The following is a 16,818-nucleotide window of genomic DNA, read 5'->3' as shown; positions in this document are numbered from 1 at the left end:
GTGATTTTTTGCATGTACTGGTAATGGGTCACCTTCTATTGGTGGCTTGTTAAAACCACTAAATCCTAATGGAATATTTCCCAAAATACACACACTCATGGTTTCAATGGTTACAAGTTGATGTTTTGTAATGTTTGTAATGATTGAAACCATTAGAATTTCTATGATGGTTTCTAAAGGGTTTTGTTGAGGCAATAAAGGTCCAGAATAACAACAAAAAAGCCAGAAAACGCATTTAAACCCCCCCCCCCACCCACACCCACTTATTTGCATTTAAATGGGTGAAATAATTCTTGATTAGTAACATGCATTGCTAAGAACATCACTTGGACAACTTTAAAGGTGATGTTTTCAATATTTAGATTTTTTGCACCCTCAGATTCCAGATTTTCAAATAGTTGTATTTCAGCTTTCAGATGTTTTAAAAAATGTAACCTTGTGACTGGTTTTGTGGTTCTGGGTTACATATGTATATTTGTTAAATATACTTTTACCAACTAAAGTACACTACAAGTGCACACTGCTTTCACAGAGTTCCCTGGCATTTGTAGTTGAGTTAATTTCTTAAGGTTATCATAATGAACAAAACATGTATAAGTCATACACTTTTGTTGGTCATAGATCTTATTTTCTGTAATATTCCAAAAGCCAATGGAAAAATCCTGTTGTCCTTTTGACGGGTGAATCACTGTGATACTAACATTGACCTACAAAAAGACATTATTACAGCCCTCTATTTCTAGTGTTGGGGAAGCTACTTTAAATCTAGTTCACCTAAAGTCAAGCCAACTAGCCTTACCTGGATGTTTCCCATCACCCCTGTGGACTCCATGCGACTGGCAACATTCACAGTGTTTCCCCAGATGTCAAAATGAGGTTTACGGGCTCCGATAACTCCAGCCAAAACGCCCCCTTTATTCAACCCTATGGAGAAAACACAGCAGATCATGAAGCGTAATCACTGTGCGATGGACACATAGCTACATGTCAAGCCACTAACCGATGCGGAGCATGAAGTTATTGAAGGACTGGTAGTTGATGTTCATCAACGTGACTTTCATGGCCAAAGCAAAATCTGCAAGATCTGCCAAGTGCTGCCACCGTTCGCGGTCTGAAATCTCTTCTTTCTGTTGGGAAGGACAAAAAAATATCTTTACCTCTGTTTCATCAAAGCTAGTTGGATTTATCGGACTCATATGTAGCTCCTTTACCTTCATGCAAGCATAACCATTAGTGTTATTGTCTGAAGTGACTCCTGATGCTGCCATGTAGGTGCTGCCAATTGTCTTGATCTTGGTTATGAAGCGAAACTGCGGCTCGTCTAAAAGCTAAAGAGCACAAAGCAAACAAATAACAGGGTATATTGTCTCTACTTCTACTTCCATTGGCAACAACTGGGTGAAATACTCCTATTACTAGTACTTACGCTATCGAAATCGGAAATGATTTCATTGAGAAACCTCAGACACTCAATCCCACCATTGTTGATGCTCTCCTCCGTATAGAAATCTGAGAAGTTTGGGATGGAGGCGAACATGACTCCAATCTCGTCGTAGGACTGGCTGTAGAGCTCCTGGGACATGTACATGTGAAAGTTAATAGAGTTTTGTGTAACATATGGAATCTGAGAAGGACAGGCTGGATTTTCTCACCTCATCTCTCTTCTTGGAGCCCAGGAAATGTCGGGCAACGTGCTCCGGAAGCATGTTAGTGACCAGAGCCTCGTTCCAGCGCCGCATCTCGTACACCTTCTCCTTCTGCTCATGCACTTCAATCTTCCACAGGAACAGTGTGCGTGCAAGCTTCTCCACCTGAAAAGTTAGGGGGTTTTATTAAGAAATTAGTTTAGTTTTTTCAGTAAGGATGCATTGAATTGATGGAAAATTATAGAAGGTTCAAACGCTCACTGATGCTTCAGAAGCAAAAATGATGCATTAAAAAGTGAGGGTAAAAACTTTTTAAATTTGAAGATCAGGTTAAATTAAACTTATTTTGTCTTCTGGTAAGAATGTAACTATCGTCTGTAACTTCTGAAGGGCAGTACTAAATGAAAAGTCAGAACAAGACGAATGTACACATCTCCATTCTGTTCAAAAGTTTTCAACCCCTGGCTTTTAATGCATTGTGTTCTTCTGAAGCATCCGTGAGCGTTGAAACCTTTTGTGATCGTTGCATATGAGTCCCTCAGTTGTCCTCAGTGTAAAAAGATGGATCATAGTTATTAATGGAAAAGTTTCAAATACACAAAAATGCTAAAAAACCAAAGAATTTGTGGGACCTGAAGGATTTTTCTGAAGAACAGCAGGCAGTTTAACTTTTCAGGACAAACAAGGGACTCATGAACAACTATCACTAAACAATAAACACAGCTGTGGATCATTCAGGTAACAACACAGTATTACGAATCAAGTGTATGTAAACTTTTGAACAGGGTCAAAAGTAAATGCAACTATTATTTTCTCTTGTGGACTTTATGTTAACATCTTTTATGTGAAATATCTCATTCAGCTCAGTACTTACTGACCCTAATCTACTGAAATATAGTGTACTTTAAAAGAATATTTAACCCAAAGAACTTAAAATTCTGTCATTATATGCTTAACCTCATGTCATTCTAAACTCATGACATTTTTTTTGGAAAACAAGAAGTGTATTTTTAACAAATGACAGTTGTAAAGAACAAAAATTGTGCCTTATGTCATCTGATGCAACAAACATAAATTCTTACATCTTTTAAACAAATATCATTAATGTCAAACCAGACAGAGTGCATCTAATATGCCATTTCTTTATATGGAAGCTTCAAGGAAGTTGACAGTTTACAATAAATAACTTAAATTTTGGTCTGGTCGTCAAACAAAACTCTTTCATAGCTTTAGAATAGTTGGATTACAACACGTTTATGGGTCTAATTATATTTTAAAGATGATTTTATGTAATTTTGGAGTTTATGAATGGAAAAGATTCTAGTTTTAAGACTTACCAAAGAAAGAAAGTCATAGTAAATAATGACAGGATGTCCATTTTGGAGTAAAAATAAGTCTTACATGTCGGGAGAAATAGTAGAAGCTGACCATCATGATGAAGATCATCACACTCATGGCGTATTTGGAGGGCACAAGATTAACTCTGTAAATAAAATTGAAAACAAATCAAACAAATTTGACTTAAAAAAGTAACACCCAATTTCTCTATGATATTATAAAACCTATACAGGCTTAATCAGTGTAAGTAAGGGATGTTTCACAATTTTGTTCCAAACCTGTATGTGACCCTAGACCACACAACCAGACATATATAAACATAACATATTTTTCTTAAACACATCAATGCATATGTGTGTATTTATATATACATATTAAATATACACAGTACACACATATATTTTATGTAAACAACAACTTTTATTTTGTATGCGATTAATCGTGATTAATCGTTTGACAGCACTAAGCCCATTGCTATAAATATACCCATGCTATTTACAAGTGGTTTTGTGGTCCAGAGTCACGTATGAATGTCTTTTTACTGTTGAACACATTTTGAAAAATACTGGAAACCAAACTGTTGATGGTAGCCATTGACTTCCACAGTATGGGAAAAAAAAGCCAACTAATGGGTTATCTGCATTCTTCAAAGTATCTTTTGTGTTAAGTTTTATTTTTGGGTGAACTGTCTCTTTAAATAACTAACAACATATCTCTGCTATACAGACTGCTTGATTAAAGAAGTATTAATAGATTACTAATGCATAGTAACTGTATAAAACTGCTAGTCCTTACAGTGATTAGTGCTTGACCCACCTGTATTCCTTAAAGCGTGTGAGATCATACAGGTCAAAGATGTCCCTCCAGCTGTAGATGTTGACCACACCTGTAGCTCCAGTGATCAGCAGCATGAGGGTGAGTTTGACCATGTGGCTGACCTGCACCAGCATGGTGGTGGCGATGAGCGCCAGTACGGCGATGTAGCTGTAGTATTTAGGATTCTCCGAACAGGCACTGACGGCCGTAGTGACTGGAGTGACCGCGGTCGTCTCAGTTGTGGAGGACTCAGGTGGACGACAACTCAACTACAGGAGAAATCAGAGGTACAGGTTTTAAAAACATCATCCTAAAGCAGTCATATGATGCAGTTTCTTGTTATCCTTTGTCTTTGTCTTATATATATATATATATATATATATATATATATATATTTTTTTTTTTTTTTTTTTTTAAATTTGTTTATTTTAAGGCAAGACAACAATGCAGGTGAATAGGGTAAAAAAAACTAATAGTTATCACCTTACTCACCTAGTTGATTGATTACATTGATAATTGCAAACATTTTTTGTATTACAAGTTTTCTAAATGTTAGGTTTAAATGCAAATGAGGCATTATTTCATGAAAAAATGAAGAAACAATCCCTGAGGTTTTTGCCTCAGGCATTTGTTTACCTCATTTATTAGTTTCTTACCATATCTACTATGTCAGCCATTGTGACTATAAAGATGGCTGCCATGGCCCAAGTGTTGCGAGCCCAGCGTGTGTGATCAATCCAGGTGGAGAACGACACCAACCTCTTTGGAAATACCTTTGAAAACAAGACAAAAAGCTACATAAACATCCAATCACAGCAGCAGTTGTTAACCTTGTACGCACATGACCTGTCCTGACAGTAAGTGAGCAGTGAAGTCAATGGAAAGGCTTGTGATCTAATCACGGTGTGCATGTGTTCAGTTGAGCCCCGCGGCGGCTGCATGTACAGTGTTTGCGGAAACAATTGATTTAATTCACAACAACATGCTTTTTAAAATCAATACATTGTTCAGTTAAGCCATATAGACTTGTGTCCTTCTTCTGTTGCCTAGTGGACGTGTATGTGACCATCTACGCTTTCAGAAACACATTATCACTGTGCTCGCTCAAGCTGTGTGTGTGTGCTTGAGAGGGAATCAATACCGGGAACTTTATTAGTCAATTGGGAATGTGTTGACCTAACTAATGAGGATGAGTCAAATATACTGGCGCATGCTCCAACTGTAAATGGAAGCGCATGAGCCTCAGGAACTACATTTCACTCATGTGACTTGTTTTATTAATATTACATAAGCTGTTGACAAAGATGCACTGGAAATGGAAACATTTTTCATCATGATCCTGGTGACTAATGGAAAGAGCAATGGAGAACCTGATATTAGCACTAAATGAGGTCAGAAATCTTAGTGATGAGATGAATCTGAGATTCATGATAAGGGGAGACACTGCAGGCAAAAAGTTTTTTCATGCACCTGTCAAGTTTGAGATTTTTCATGAAGTGCTTTTTTCAGACTAGTGGAAAGAAAACATCCGAAAGACACTTTAAAGTCTTTCTTTTATAGCAGTTTTTCTATTTGTGTCAATCGATTTCAATTACAATACATATTTTAAAGGCCTTTTTCTCAAAATGAGTTTTACACTGAGCAATAAATCTACACTTCAGTAGCACTTACACACACCAAACTTTACTTTTTTTCCTTGTCTAGATCCTGAAGGTTTTCACAGAGGGATTTGTTCATATATAATTTGCTTGATTTTATACAACATTTTATTTCCCAAAAATCTACAAATGAGCCATTATTTAATGAAATATGCACTCAGTTGCATTCATGTCTAGTACAAAAATGTCAACACTGGATGAAGTCAGTTTCAAAATTCTTGTTTTTTTTTTTACCTATTAGACTCAATTGTTTTTACAGAGGGGAATTTGGGGTATCTCATTTTGTCACTCCATAATTTAGAAAAAACTTAGAACAGACAGAAAACAATTTATTTTTTTACCATTTTGCGGGAATGAAATGTATAAAATCAAACAAATTATATATAAACAAATCCTTCTGTAAAAAACTTCAAGACATAGAAAGGAATAAAAAGTCTGGTGTGTGTAAGTGCTACTGAAGTGGAGATTTATGGCTCAGTGTAGAAGACAAAACTCATTTTTGAGAAAACAGCCTTTTAAAAATATGTTTTGTAATTAAACTCTATTGACACAAATAGATAAAGTGCTATAAAAGAAAGACTTAACAGTGTCTTTTGGGTGTTTTCTTTCCACTAGTCTGAAAAAACTCCTTACGAAAGCCTAAAAAATATACAAATCTTTAATAAATCTATTGTTATCTGCCTGTTCTAAGTATTTTCTGAATTAAAAAGTGACAAAATGAGACCTCGAATCTCCTCTGTAAAAACATTTGACTCTAATATGTCAAAAAATGTAAACAAGAATTTTGAAACAGACTTCATCTAGTGTTTAGATTTTTGTACTAGAAATGTAAGCAAATTAGCACATATTTTATTAAATAATGGCTCATTTGCATATTTAAACCAAACATCGTTTTAGAGAACTCGTAATACAAAAAATGTTCGCAATTATCAAACTGAGTAAGGAAGGTGATAACTATTCGTTTTTTTTTAACCCTATGCACCTGCAGTGTCTTGCCTTCCAAAAGCTGAAACCAACTTTACAACTGTATTTTTTGTACTGTAAGGTGTAAGAACAGTAACTCACTCGTGGGAAAATGGCTGCCAGTGAACAGATAGTAAGGATGAGTAGCAAGACTTCACCTATGGCCAGAGTCACATAGTTTGCAACCAACCTGTGCAGAGCAAAAATACATAGAGAGGAGAAAATGAAAAGAACAGAACAAAGTAATACTTCAATAAAACCTGGCCATTTCACACTTGTGAAAAAGATGTACCTCCACTTTCTAAAATAGAAATTTCTTGATAATGTACTCACCCCCTTGTCATCCAAGATGTTCAGGTCTTTCTTTCTTCTGTTGCAAAGAAATTATGTTTTAAGAGGAATACATTTTAGGATTTTTCTCCATATAGTGGACGTCAATGGTGCTCATTGGATTGAAGGTTAAAAATGCAGTTTAATTCCAGCTTCAAAGGGCTCTACACAATCCCAGCCTGAGGAATAAGGGTCCTATCTAGTAAAACAATTGGTTATTTTCAAAAATATATATATTTTTTACAGTTTTTTTAATGTCAAATGCTCGTGAACGTGCAAAGAGGGTCAAACACCCTTTACAAAAAAGGTAAAACAGTGATATAAGATGATTTTGAAGAGCTAGACAAGACAAGCATTTGTGGATAAAAAGTGTATTTTTTAAGAATATGATTGTTTCGCTAGATAACCCTTATTTCTTGTCTGGGATCATTTAGAGCCCTTTGAAGCTGCATTGAAACGGCATTTTCAACCTTCAATCTGTTAAGCACTATTGAAGTCCATTATATGGAGAAAAATCCTGGAATGGTTTCCTCAGAAAACTTCATTTCTTTGTGACTGAAGAAGGAAAGACGTGAATACCTTGGATGACATGAGGGTGAGTAAATGATCTGGAAATGGAGTAATCCTTTAATTTGCACTAAATGTGCATTTCTTTTGTGCTTCATATCTTGAAAGTATAACACTGTATTTGCACACTAAAATGGTCACATCTAAATTAATTGTAAAATATTTAATAGTGTTGAATCTAAATAAATCAATTTATACAAATAAAAGTTAAATTTGGTGGAAATATCTCTCAAAAAAGCAAATAATCTGAGTAAATAACAAAATAACATAAATGTTATTGTTGGTAGAAATATTTTCTAAATAAAGAAAGTAGGTTTTTAGATTTTTTGATTAGTCACATAAAAAATTGTGGTCTAGTGCAAAAGTACGACAAGAAAACATTTCTTTTGAGTTGTTCTTGTCTACTGCATACAAGAACGTTTAGCACGATCAGTGTAGTCTGATTCACGAATAAATGATTCTTTTAAACCATTTATTTTTGCAAAGCAATTTAAAGTTTACTTAAGTTGGTACACAAAAAAATGTAGTTCAGTAAATATATTTTTAAATGTACTAAACTGCAAAAAGTGTGATTACAAATATAGATTTTTTTCTGACGATGATCCTTAACTTTGCAATTTCTGTATTGCACTAGTTTTGAATATTCCTCATGATCATTTAATATTTTTGGACTTGTCAATCTGAGGTAAATCTCTTTTTTGGCTTATTTTATCTATAAAACCTGCCTAATAATTATGCATACCTAACCTGAATATAAGAAGTTTTTTTTTACTTCCAGCCTTCATAGACAAATATATCACTCATAAATAATTAAAATACAAAATCAATAGTAGTTATTAAGTTTGATGTGGTTTGGAATTGGTAAAGTGTGCTTGTCAGTACATAACCATATTTAACCATATGTGACCGTGGACCACAAAACCAGTCTTAAGGTTGAATTTTACAAAACTGAGATATATGCATCATATGAAAGCTCAATAAATAAGCTTTCTATTGATGTATGGTTTGTTAGGATAGGACAATATTTGGCCGAGATACATCTATTTGAAAATCTGGAATCTGAGGATGCAAAAAATCAAAATACTGAGAAAATCACCTTTAAAGTTGTCCAAATTAAGTTCTTAACAATGCATATTACTAATCAAAAATTACATTTGGATAGGTTTACAGTAGGAATTTTACAAAAAAATCTTCATGGAACATGATCTTTACTTAATTTCCTAATGATTTTTGGCATAAAAGAAAAATCAATAATTTTGACCCATACAATGTATTTTTGGCTATTGCTACAAACATACCCCAGCGACTTAAGACTGGTTTTGTGGTCCAGGGTAACATATTTTAAAGACAAATGCATTGCATTTGATAAAATTTTAACTAACATACATTTTGATTTAATTGTAAAGAATATGCAATTAAATGGTCAAAACCATTGCATTCAGTCTCCGCTTGCATATATTTTCTAAGCGTATTATTTCCATAAGTATTCTATTCAAAGTTTGCTGAAGTGTACTGGTTTTTCACAAGGGGGTCAAACAGAGGAATCAAAATCGAATCAAAATCAGAATCTAATTGAATCAGGAAACCTGTACGGTTCCCAGCCTTGAATGAAGGTGGATATTTCAAAGCCAGAGACAAAGGGGAACGCCAAATAGCAACAGGACCTTATTTTTAGACCAACAAACAGATGCTGTAATAACTGTAAATAGATTATGACTGTCCTCCGTTGACCTTTGCCTGCTAAAATAGCCAGCTGCGATGCGGCTGATGGTGTTTGTGTGCTGATGTGTTAATAGTTAACTGACCAGGGGTCAATGAGAACCTCCATGACAGCGGTGAAGAGCAGCACCACACATGAGCAGCTGAACGCCGCTCCGCTCTGCTTCTCCTTCTCCACCGAGAAGCGCGTCTCCAGCTCCGGATCAGTAAAGCGCAGAGACAGACGATTAGTGTACTTCCCTTTCAGCCTGAAGCGTATATGGAAACACAAACACGCAGGAGTGAAAAAACAGTGCTCTGATTCAAGCGCACCACAAATCTCAGAATATGGGTCGATGACATTATTTTTTTATTGTGTCCATATGGTTTAATTACATTTAAAAGGGTTAACATTTCAAAAATTTGCAAACATTCTCTTTTTTGTGGACCAAGTCTAAATTTTCTGGTTTGAATTCATTTTAAGATTATATTTGGGGGATGATTGCAAAAATGTCAATGTGGTGTAACTGTAAAAAATGTGAAATTCTCAATAAAACACCAGATCAGCTGGTTTGGCATAATCTTACATTAGTACCATTTAATAGTAAATAAAAGTAAATGAAGCACAATTGTTTCGAATATTATAATACATTTGGGGAATTATGTGAGTCAAGTCAAATTCCTGATGTGTCAATGTGGTGTAACCCCCATTCAAGGAGCCATTTTCTTCATATTTTGCAAGAAGGTCATGTGACAGGAACTCTTGTTAAAATGTGAGATAATTGGACATAGGTATTCTTAGGTATACATGTCAAATGATATGACCTCAGGAATGATCATCAGTATTATAAAAATGAGTATTAACTTTAAAAATTTAATTTGAAATATTCCCACCAAGGCCATGTACTTACATAGGTGTCCATGATAATGTCTGTCAAATGTGATTTTAAATTGAAATGTCAAGTGGTGTAACTGGTTACACCATTTGACTTCTATTACAAGCCTTTCTGTGGGCCAATTTAGTCAAATAACACTAGTTTATGATGTTGATTAAAGATGTAATATAAACTAACCTACTATTTGAAACTATTTTCAGGTGTTTAATGCTGTATTTTTTAAGAAAGTGATTCTTTATCTACAACTTTATTATTAAAGCTCTGTAAGTCTAGGATAAAATAATATATAGAGGAAAAATAATGCGGAATAAAATGTAATCATCTAGTTTAGTATAATATGTTTTTTTTTTACATTTTGTACATAATTTGTCAAAGACTATTTAGAAAACAAAGGATTTCAGCATATGACCTGCCAAATATAGCAAAAACGCATCAAAATTTACATTTAGAGATAACTCTAATAAAATCTATTTCCGTGTGGTATTTTAAAATGAAATATTTATTTCAAAAAGTAAGCTTACATGCCATCCAAGTGGATAAAATATTTAATATTACTCATTCTTTGGCGGTTAAACCATTTGACATTTTCATGCACATTCAGTCTTAACTTTTGTAAAAAATGGTGCATATGTAATTTTTAATTACATAAAATCGACAAACACGCAGTGTACATTTTGAAAATACCTGATGCATGTTTTTTAAACAATTTTTTAAAAGATTTTTTAATTTCTCATCTTGCCAACCCCTTTTTGTCACTGACCCATATATGTGTCGAAAAATCTGTACTTGCAAATAACAATTAGAGGTCGACCGATATATCGTCTGGCCGATATATCGCGCCGATATTTGCCATTTTTTAATATATCGGCATCGGCCGATATCCGTGTTTAGTAGCGCCGATTTAAAGTCAGGCACGTCTGCGGGCAGCCCCGTGTTTTTGGTGCGGTATATTGCGCTCCTGTGAAGGACTCCAAGCCAAAACTTTTGTAAGATTCAATAACATTTCTGAGAGATCAAGGTAAGGATTAAATTCTGATATTTCAAAGTCCCATGGCCATATATGTACTATATATTAGTACTAGTAAACTATGAAGTTTTGCTTTCACTTAGTGAAAGAAAGCATAGGACCGTCGGGAACTGGCATAATGCTACGGCTAGTTAAAGGTTTGATTACTTGCAGTTAAGTTTAAAGACTGTAGTCTAAAACGATCAGCAGCTTGTTTGCTAACATATTAGCCCCAATGTTATAAGTTCTGTTTTATTTTTCCTGTATTGGAGTCAGAGAATTTCACTCTGCGTGGGGTGGAGAACGCGGTGGCTCTCACAAACAATGCAACGTTGCGATTACTCCGCCCCGCTCGGAGACAGTGATGCACGGAAGGAGGTTATATCCGCGGGTTGGGTCGGGTAATAAAAAAATGCATTCGTATAACTTGTGGGTGGGTCGCGCGTGGATGAGATAAATCAATAATGATGTAAACATTAACTACATTTTCTAAAATCTGAACCTGAGTTATGTGGTCAGGACCGTGGCGCCAGCTTCCTTTTAAATATATTTTGATGATTGCACCTGACCGCGCCGTCCTCTCCGTTACCTCAGATACTGCGAGTTTATAACTATGGTCACGTTCAGATGTAAGTAAAAGTTATTTTTTTCAGCACGGATTTGGCTTAAAAGCACGAGTGATTAAGCCTATATAAGTGTGCAGCGATGTGAAGATCAGCTGTTAAAATGAACCATCCATTCATCATATCAGCATGCAAAACTAAGAATTAGAATAATTGTAATAGGAAGATCACGTGCGGTTTGCTAAATCTGAGAAAAATATAAATGCGGGTGGGTGGCAGGCGGATTACACTATTGCCTGATTTTGCTTTATTTCATCGTGAAAAATAAGATTTTGCTCTCTTTTGTCGTCAAAAGTATTCTGAAACAAGTCACAACTGAGCCGCTGTGCATCTCCATTTAAACAGCGGTGTTTCGTTTATGAATGAACGTGCGTTTTTAAACGAATCTAGTGAAATGATTCAATTTCTCATTCATAAAGAGAGTCATTTGCTTTATTCAGTAATGAATCAGCTGTTCAAACGAATCAAATGAATGATATGATTCACTAATTAAATCAGTGTCTTGCCGCCATCTGCTGGCAGGTCCTCTCAGTTACGTATATAAATCATTTAAAGTTTAACATTAATCTCAGCTCTTAAATTTTTATGTAAATTATTGACAGTTTTTATATTATCTGTTTTATATATTTAATACTTGGTCAGTTTGACTTGTTTGGTTAACTTTGGTTAAATATTTTATAATAATACTGTGCAGTGCAGATGGTTCATTGTGTTCATTGTTCATGATGTAAAGTTTAGAAATGATGTGCATCCTTTTTAGACTGACATTTTAGCATGCAAATAAAGGGGAGAACTTCAAGATATCGGCCCTAAAAATCGGCCCTAAAAATCGGCAGCACATATCGGCCATCGGTTGACCCTGACCTCTAAACATCGGCATCGGCATCGGTTATAGAAAACCCCATATCGGTCGATCTCTAATAACAATGTTAAAGTGAGACACTTTCAAGACTGTTTCTCAACACACTTAAGTACACTTAAAAAGTGCACTTTTTAATAATATCAAATTTAAATTCTCAATGAAGCACACTTATTTTGACGTGTTGATGTGAACTGAATGTAACTCTCAGTACGCTTTAACCATATTTCAAAGACATGTTACATTTTTTTTTTTAAATTGAGATTTATCCATCACCTAAAAGCGGAATTAATAAGCTTTTAACTGATGTGTGGTTTGTTAAGATATTTGGCCGACATACAACTATTTGAAAATCTCTAATCTGAGGGTGCAAAAAAATCTAAATAGTGAGAAAATCGCCTTTAGGGTTGTCCAAATGAAGTTCTTAGCAATGCATATTACTAATAAAAATTACATTTTGATATATTTATGGTCGAAAATTTACAAAATATCTTCATGGAACATGATCTTAACTTACTGTCCTAATGATTTTTGTCATAAAGGAAAAGTTGTGTTCCGAAGATGGTTTGGAACAACATGAGGGTGAGTAATTAATGACTTATTTTAAGGTGAACTATCCCTTTAAGTGCATGAAAAAGCACTCTTCTGTTTAGCTAATTGCATACAATATAAATGAAAACAATAAAATTTTTCATAATAAGTACGCTACATACGCCTGTACTGTCTCTCTCTCCAGCAGCGCTTCATTGAGGAGTTTATTGAGCTCCTGTTCGTTCTCCTGAGCGTCGATGACTCTCTCAGCCAGATCACGCAGACGCAAGCGACGCCGAGGGTTTGGAAATGAAGGGTTCACCACCTACGACCAAACACACACACACATTCATTAGGGTCATTTTTTTAAAATTCAGATTTATACTGGAAAATCTAGAATTTGAGGGTGCAAAAAAATCCAAATACTGAGAAAATCACCTTTATAGTTGTCTAAATGAAGTTGTTAGCAATGCATATTACTACTCAAAAATTAAGTTTTGATATATTTACGGTAGGAAATTTACAAAATATCTTCATGGAACATGATCTTTACTTAATGCTAATAATTTTTGGCATAAAAGAAAAGTCAATAATTTTGACCCATACAATGCATTTAAGACTACTGCTACAGATATACTTATGCTACTTAAGACTTCATAATGTTATTGTCATTGAAATATGGTTAAAGTTACTGCTGAATATACTGACAAGCATTTATGATAAACCAGCATTTACTTTAATGTAATTTCTATTGAAACATTTGCAATCACAAAGTTTCAATTTAGTACATTCAAAATATATTAACTTTAAAAGTCAAAGTAAATTTTTTTTTTTTTTAAATGCATAGTTTTTAGTAAGGGAATGAAAGAATGTAATGCTTTAAAACCCTGAAAATGCACACTATCCCCCCCAGATATTTTATAATATATTTTTTTAAAGATATAATCATTTAAATATACATGCTGTCTCTTCTCTGCGATCTGCCAGCATCGCTTACATTTACAAAAAAAGATCAAGATGTGAATCTTTCCTGATGCAGCTGCTTCACCCACAGCAGAAGTGAGTATAAGAGTTTTTTATGCATCTTTGCAAATGGCTTTTCTCAATAATGTGCTTGTTGGCAAGTTTTGCAGATAAACGTGGCTAAACACTGCTAAAGTAAACATTACGGCTCATAATCCCACAGCAGAGAGGGGCGGGGCGAGCAGAGCTCATTTGCATTTAAAGGGGCCATGCAATAAAATGAGTTGATATTATGCAGAGCTGATTTTGACAAGGTCAAAGGGTGTTTTTTTTACACTACTATTGAGAATTTTTAACCAAAGTATATTAGAGACTTTTCATTAAGACCCTAAAGAATCATCCGATGACCCCTTTAAGTTACAGATGTCAGTGTGAGATCATGATGGTAATACCCGAGTGTCCAGCTCCTCCGGCTCCTCCGGTGTGGTGCAGGCCGTGTGGACGCTCCCGTTACACTCCGTAGTGTTGATCAGCAATGGAGAATTGCCGTTAGATGACGTCACCGAAAGCTTCTGGAGAAAAACCAGTGGCGAGAGCGTGAGAACGAGAGAGACACAGAGAGACGGAAACCACAGGAACAGGAAATGACACTCACTACTCCATTGATGCCGTTTTTGCCCACGGGTCCCTTGGGCACCACCACCAAGTACGTCTCAATACCCCTTTCCTTCAGGTACTCGCAGCGGTCTCCTCCATTCCCAGGCTCCACATCAAACTCTCCATGCAGACACTCCAGGGTATTCTGGGAGATGTGCACTCGCCTACCAGACACATGATTGAGTTCAAACACAGCCGGAGTCTGTTTCCGGCAAACATAAGCAGTCGATTCACTCATTACACAATACTTGCAGACAATGTTGCCGTTTAGCTGTGGAAAACTACAGGGCAGTCACTAACTGCTTTCAGGATTAAAATCCCTAAGATTCATTCAATAACATTCAGTTTTAATAACAAGAAACAAGTACACTTCAGCATACTTTTAAAAAAGGTATATGTGACCCTGGACCACAAAACCAGTCTTAAGTCGCTGGGGTATATTTGTAGCAATAGCCAAAAATACATTGTATGGGTCAAAATTATAGATTTTTCTTTAATGCCAAAAATCATTAGGAAATTAAGTAAAGATCATGTTCCATGAAGATTTTTTGTAAAATTCCTACTGTAAATATATCAAAATGTAATTTTTGATTAGTAATATGCATTGTTAAAAACTTAATTTGCACAACTTTAAAGGTGATTTTCTCAGTATTTTGATTTTTTTGCACCCTCAGATTCCAGATTTTCAAATAGATGTATCTCGGCCAAATATTGTCCTATTCCAACAAACCATACATCAATAGAAAGCTTATCTATTGAGCTTTCATATGTTGTATACATCTCAGTTTTGTAAAATTTTACCTTATGACTGGTTTTGTGGTCCAGGGTCACATATAATGTACTTTACATCCAGTTTGCACTTAAGACACTCAACTGCATTTTATCTGGATTTTAAATCAAATGTATTATAGTTTAAATTTACATTAAATGCAATTAGCTGAACTTTAGAGTGTTTTTGACCAACTTAAGTGTGACTTATGTACATCTTTATATGTGACCCTGGGCCACAAAACCAGTCATAAGGGTCAATTATTATTTAAAACTGAGATTTACACTGGAAAATCTGGAATCTGAGGGTGCAAAAAATCTAAATATTGAGAAAATCGCCTTCATAGTTGTCTAAATGAAGTTCTTAGCAATGCGTATTACTACTTTTGATATATTTACAGAAGGAAATTTACTAAATATCTTCATGAAACATCTTTACTTGTATCCTAATCATTTTTGGCATAAAAGAAAAATCTCTTATTTTGACCCATACAATGCATTTATGACTACTGCTACAAATATACTCATGCTACTTAAGACTGGTTTTGTGGTCCAGGGTCAAATATGTACTTTCATAATTTTATTGTCATTAAAATATGCTTACTGCTGAATGTACCGACAAGCATTTATGATAAACTAACATTTACTTTAATGCCATTTCTATTGAAGCTTTAATGCCATTTCTATTGAAACTCGTATGTTATGTATTAAAATGCGTAAAAATGAGACATTTGTAATTTAAAGTTGCAATTTAGCACATTCAAAATACATTAACTTTAAAAGTCAAAGTAAAAACATTTCTAAAGAAATGCATAGCTTTTAGTAAGAGAATGAAAGTATGTAATGCTACAAAACTGAAAACACACACTATTTTTTGCAGATATTTTATAAAAATGTTTTTTAAAGATCGAACCATTTATATATACATATATATATATATATATATATATAAACACAAATATGTATGTCTATTAAACCATTACAGCATGAAAAACTGATCTCTTTTTTTTAAGTTCATGCATATAAAATGTTTTTTTTTAATTTTCAAAGTAATATTCCAAAATAAGTAAGTAGGATTTATGACTTTGGACTGCTTTTGAGCAGTCTTGAGTTATAAATTCAAAGAAATAATTAAAAAAATCGATTGAGTTCATTCCTATGGGGTTAATGCTGGTAATTCTCAGATTATAGGTTCTTATAAATTTCACACAATGTATAATATATACATACATAATATATTCAAATAAAATTTTTCATCAGTATTGGGAAAAGCTATATATATTTTGCATTAAAGTTGCATTGTTAATTTTTTGGTGTGCTTCATGTGTAATTAAAAAAATTCTAAGAATATCTCAATTTTTTTTATTAATAAGGGTAAATGTAGTAAGAACAAAGTAACATCAAATGCATGATCAAATACAAAATGGATTTTGTTCAAATAATATTAAGTTATAGTAATATTAATCTAATAAAACAGTATATAAATATATGAGTATATA

The 16,818-nt window shown here is 34.3% G+C and overlaps 1 protein-coding gene across 2 annotated transcripts in view; it reads right to left on the bottom strand.

Annotated features, from left to right (window-relative positions):
• The window catches only part of adcy3a (adenylate cyclase 3a), a 35,782-nt gene that overhangs the window by 411 nt on the left and 18,553 nt on the right, over window positions 1-16,818 (bottom strand). The window contains exons 7-19 of one of the 2 annotated variants that reach the window (XM_073846624.1): window positions 14,550-14,715; window positions 14,347-14,466; window positions 13,114-13,256; window positions 9,124-9,285; window positions 6,524-6,611; window positions 4,457-4,573; window positions 3,801-4,069; window positions 3,048-3,129; window positions 1,653-1,811; window positions 1,427-1,573; window positions 1,212-1,328; window positions 1,001-1,127; window positions 800-924 (exon numbers count right to left, since the gene is read on the bottom strand). In XM_073846624.1, the coding sequence (XP_073702725.1) occupies window positions 800-924; window positions 1,001-1,127; window positions 1,212-1,328; window positions 1,427-1,573; window positions 1,653-1,811; window positions 3,048-3,129; window positions 3,801-4,069; window positions 4,457-4,573; window positions 6,524-6,611; window positions 9,124-9,285; window positions 13,114-13,256; window positions 14,347-14,466; window positions 14,550-14,715 (1,822 nt within the window). The remainder of the gene's footprint in view (window positions 1-799; window positions 925-1,000; window positions 1,128-1,211; window positions 1,329-1,426; window positions 1,574-1,652; window positions 1,812-3,047; window positions 3,130-3,800; window positions 4,070-4,456; window positions 4,574-6,523; window positions 6,612-9,123; window positions 9,286-13,113; window positions 13,257-14,346; window positions 14,467-14,549; window positions 14,716-16,818) is intronic. The other variant, XM_073846625.1, reaches the window with a different exon arrangement.

The sequence above is a fragment of the Garra rufa genome, chromosome 9, assembly GCF_049309525.1.
Source record: "Garra rufa chromosome 9, GarRuf1.0, whole genome shotgun sequence".
Classification (NCBI taxonomy): Eukaryota; Metazoa; Chordata; class Actinopteri; order Cypriniformes; family Cyprinidae; genus Garra; species Garra rufa.
This window is presented reverse-complemented; position numbering and strand designations above follow the sequence as displayed.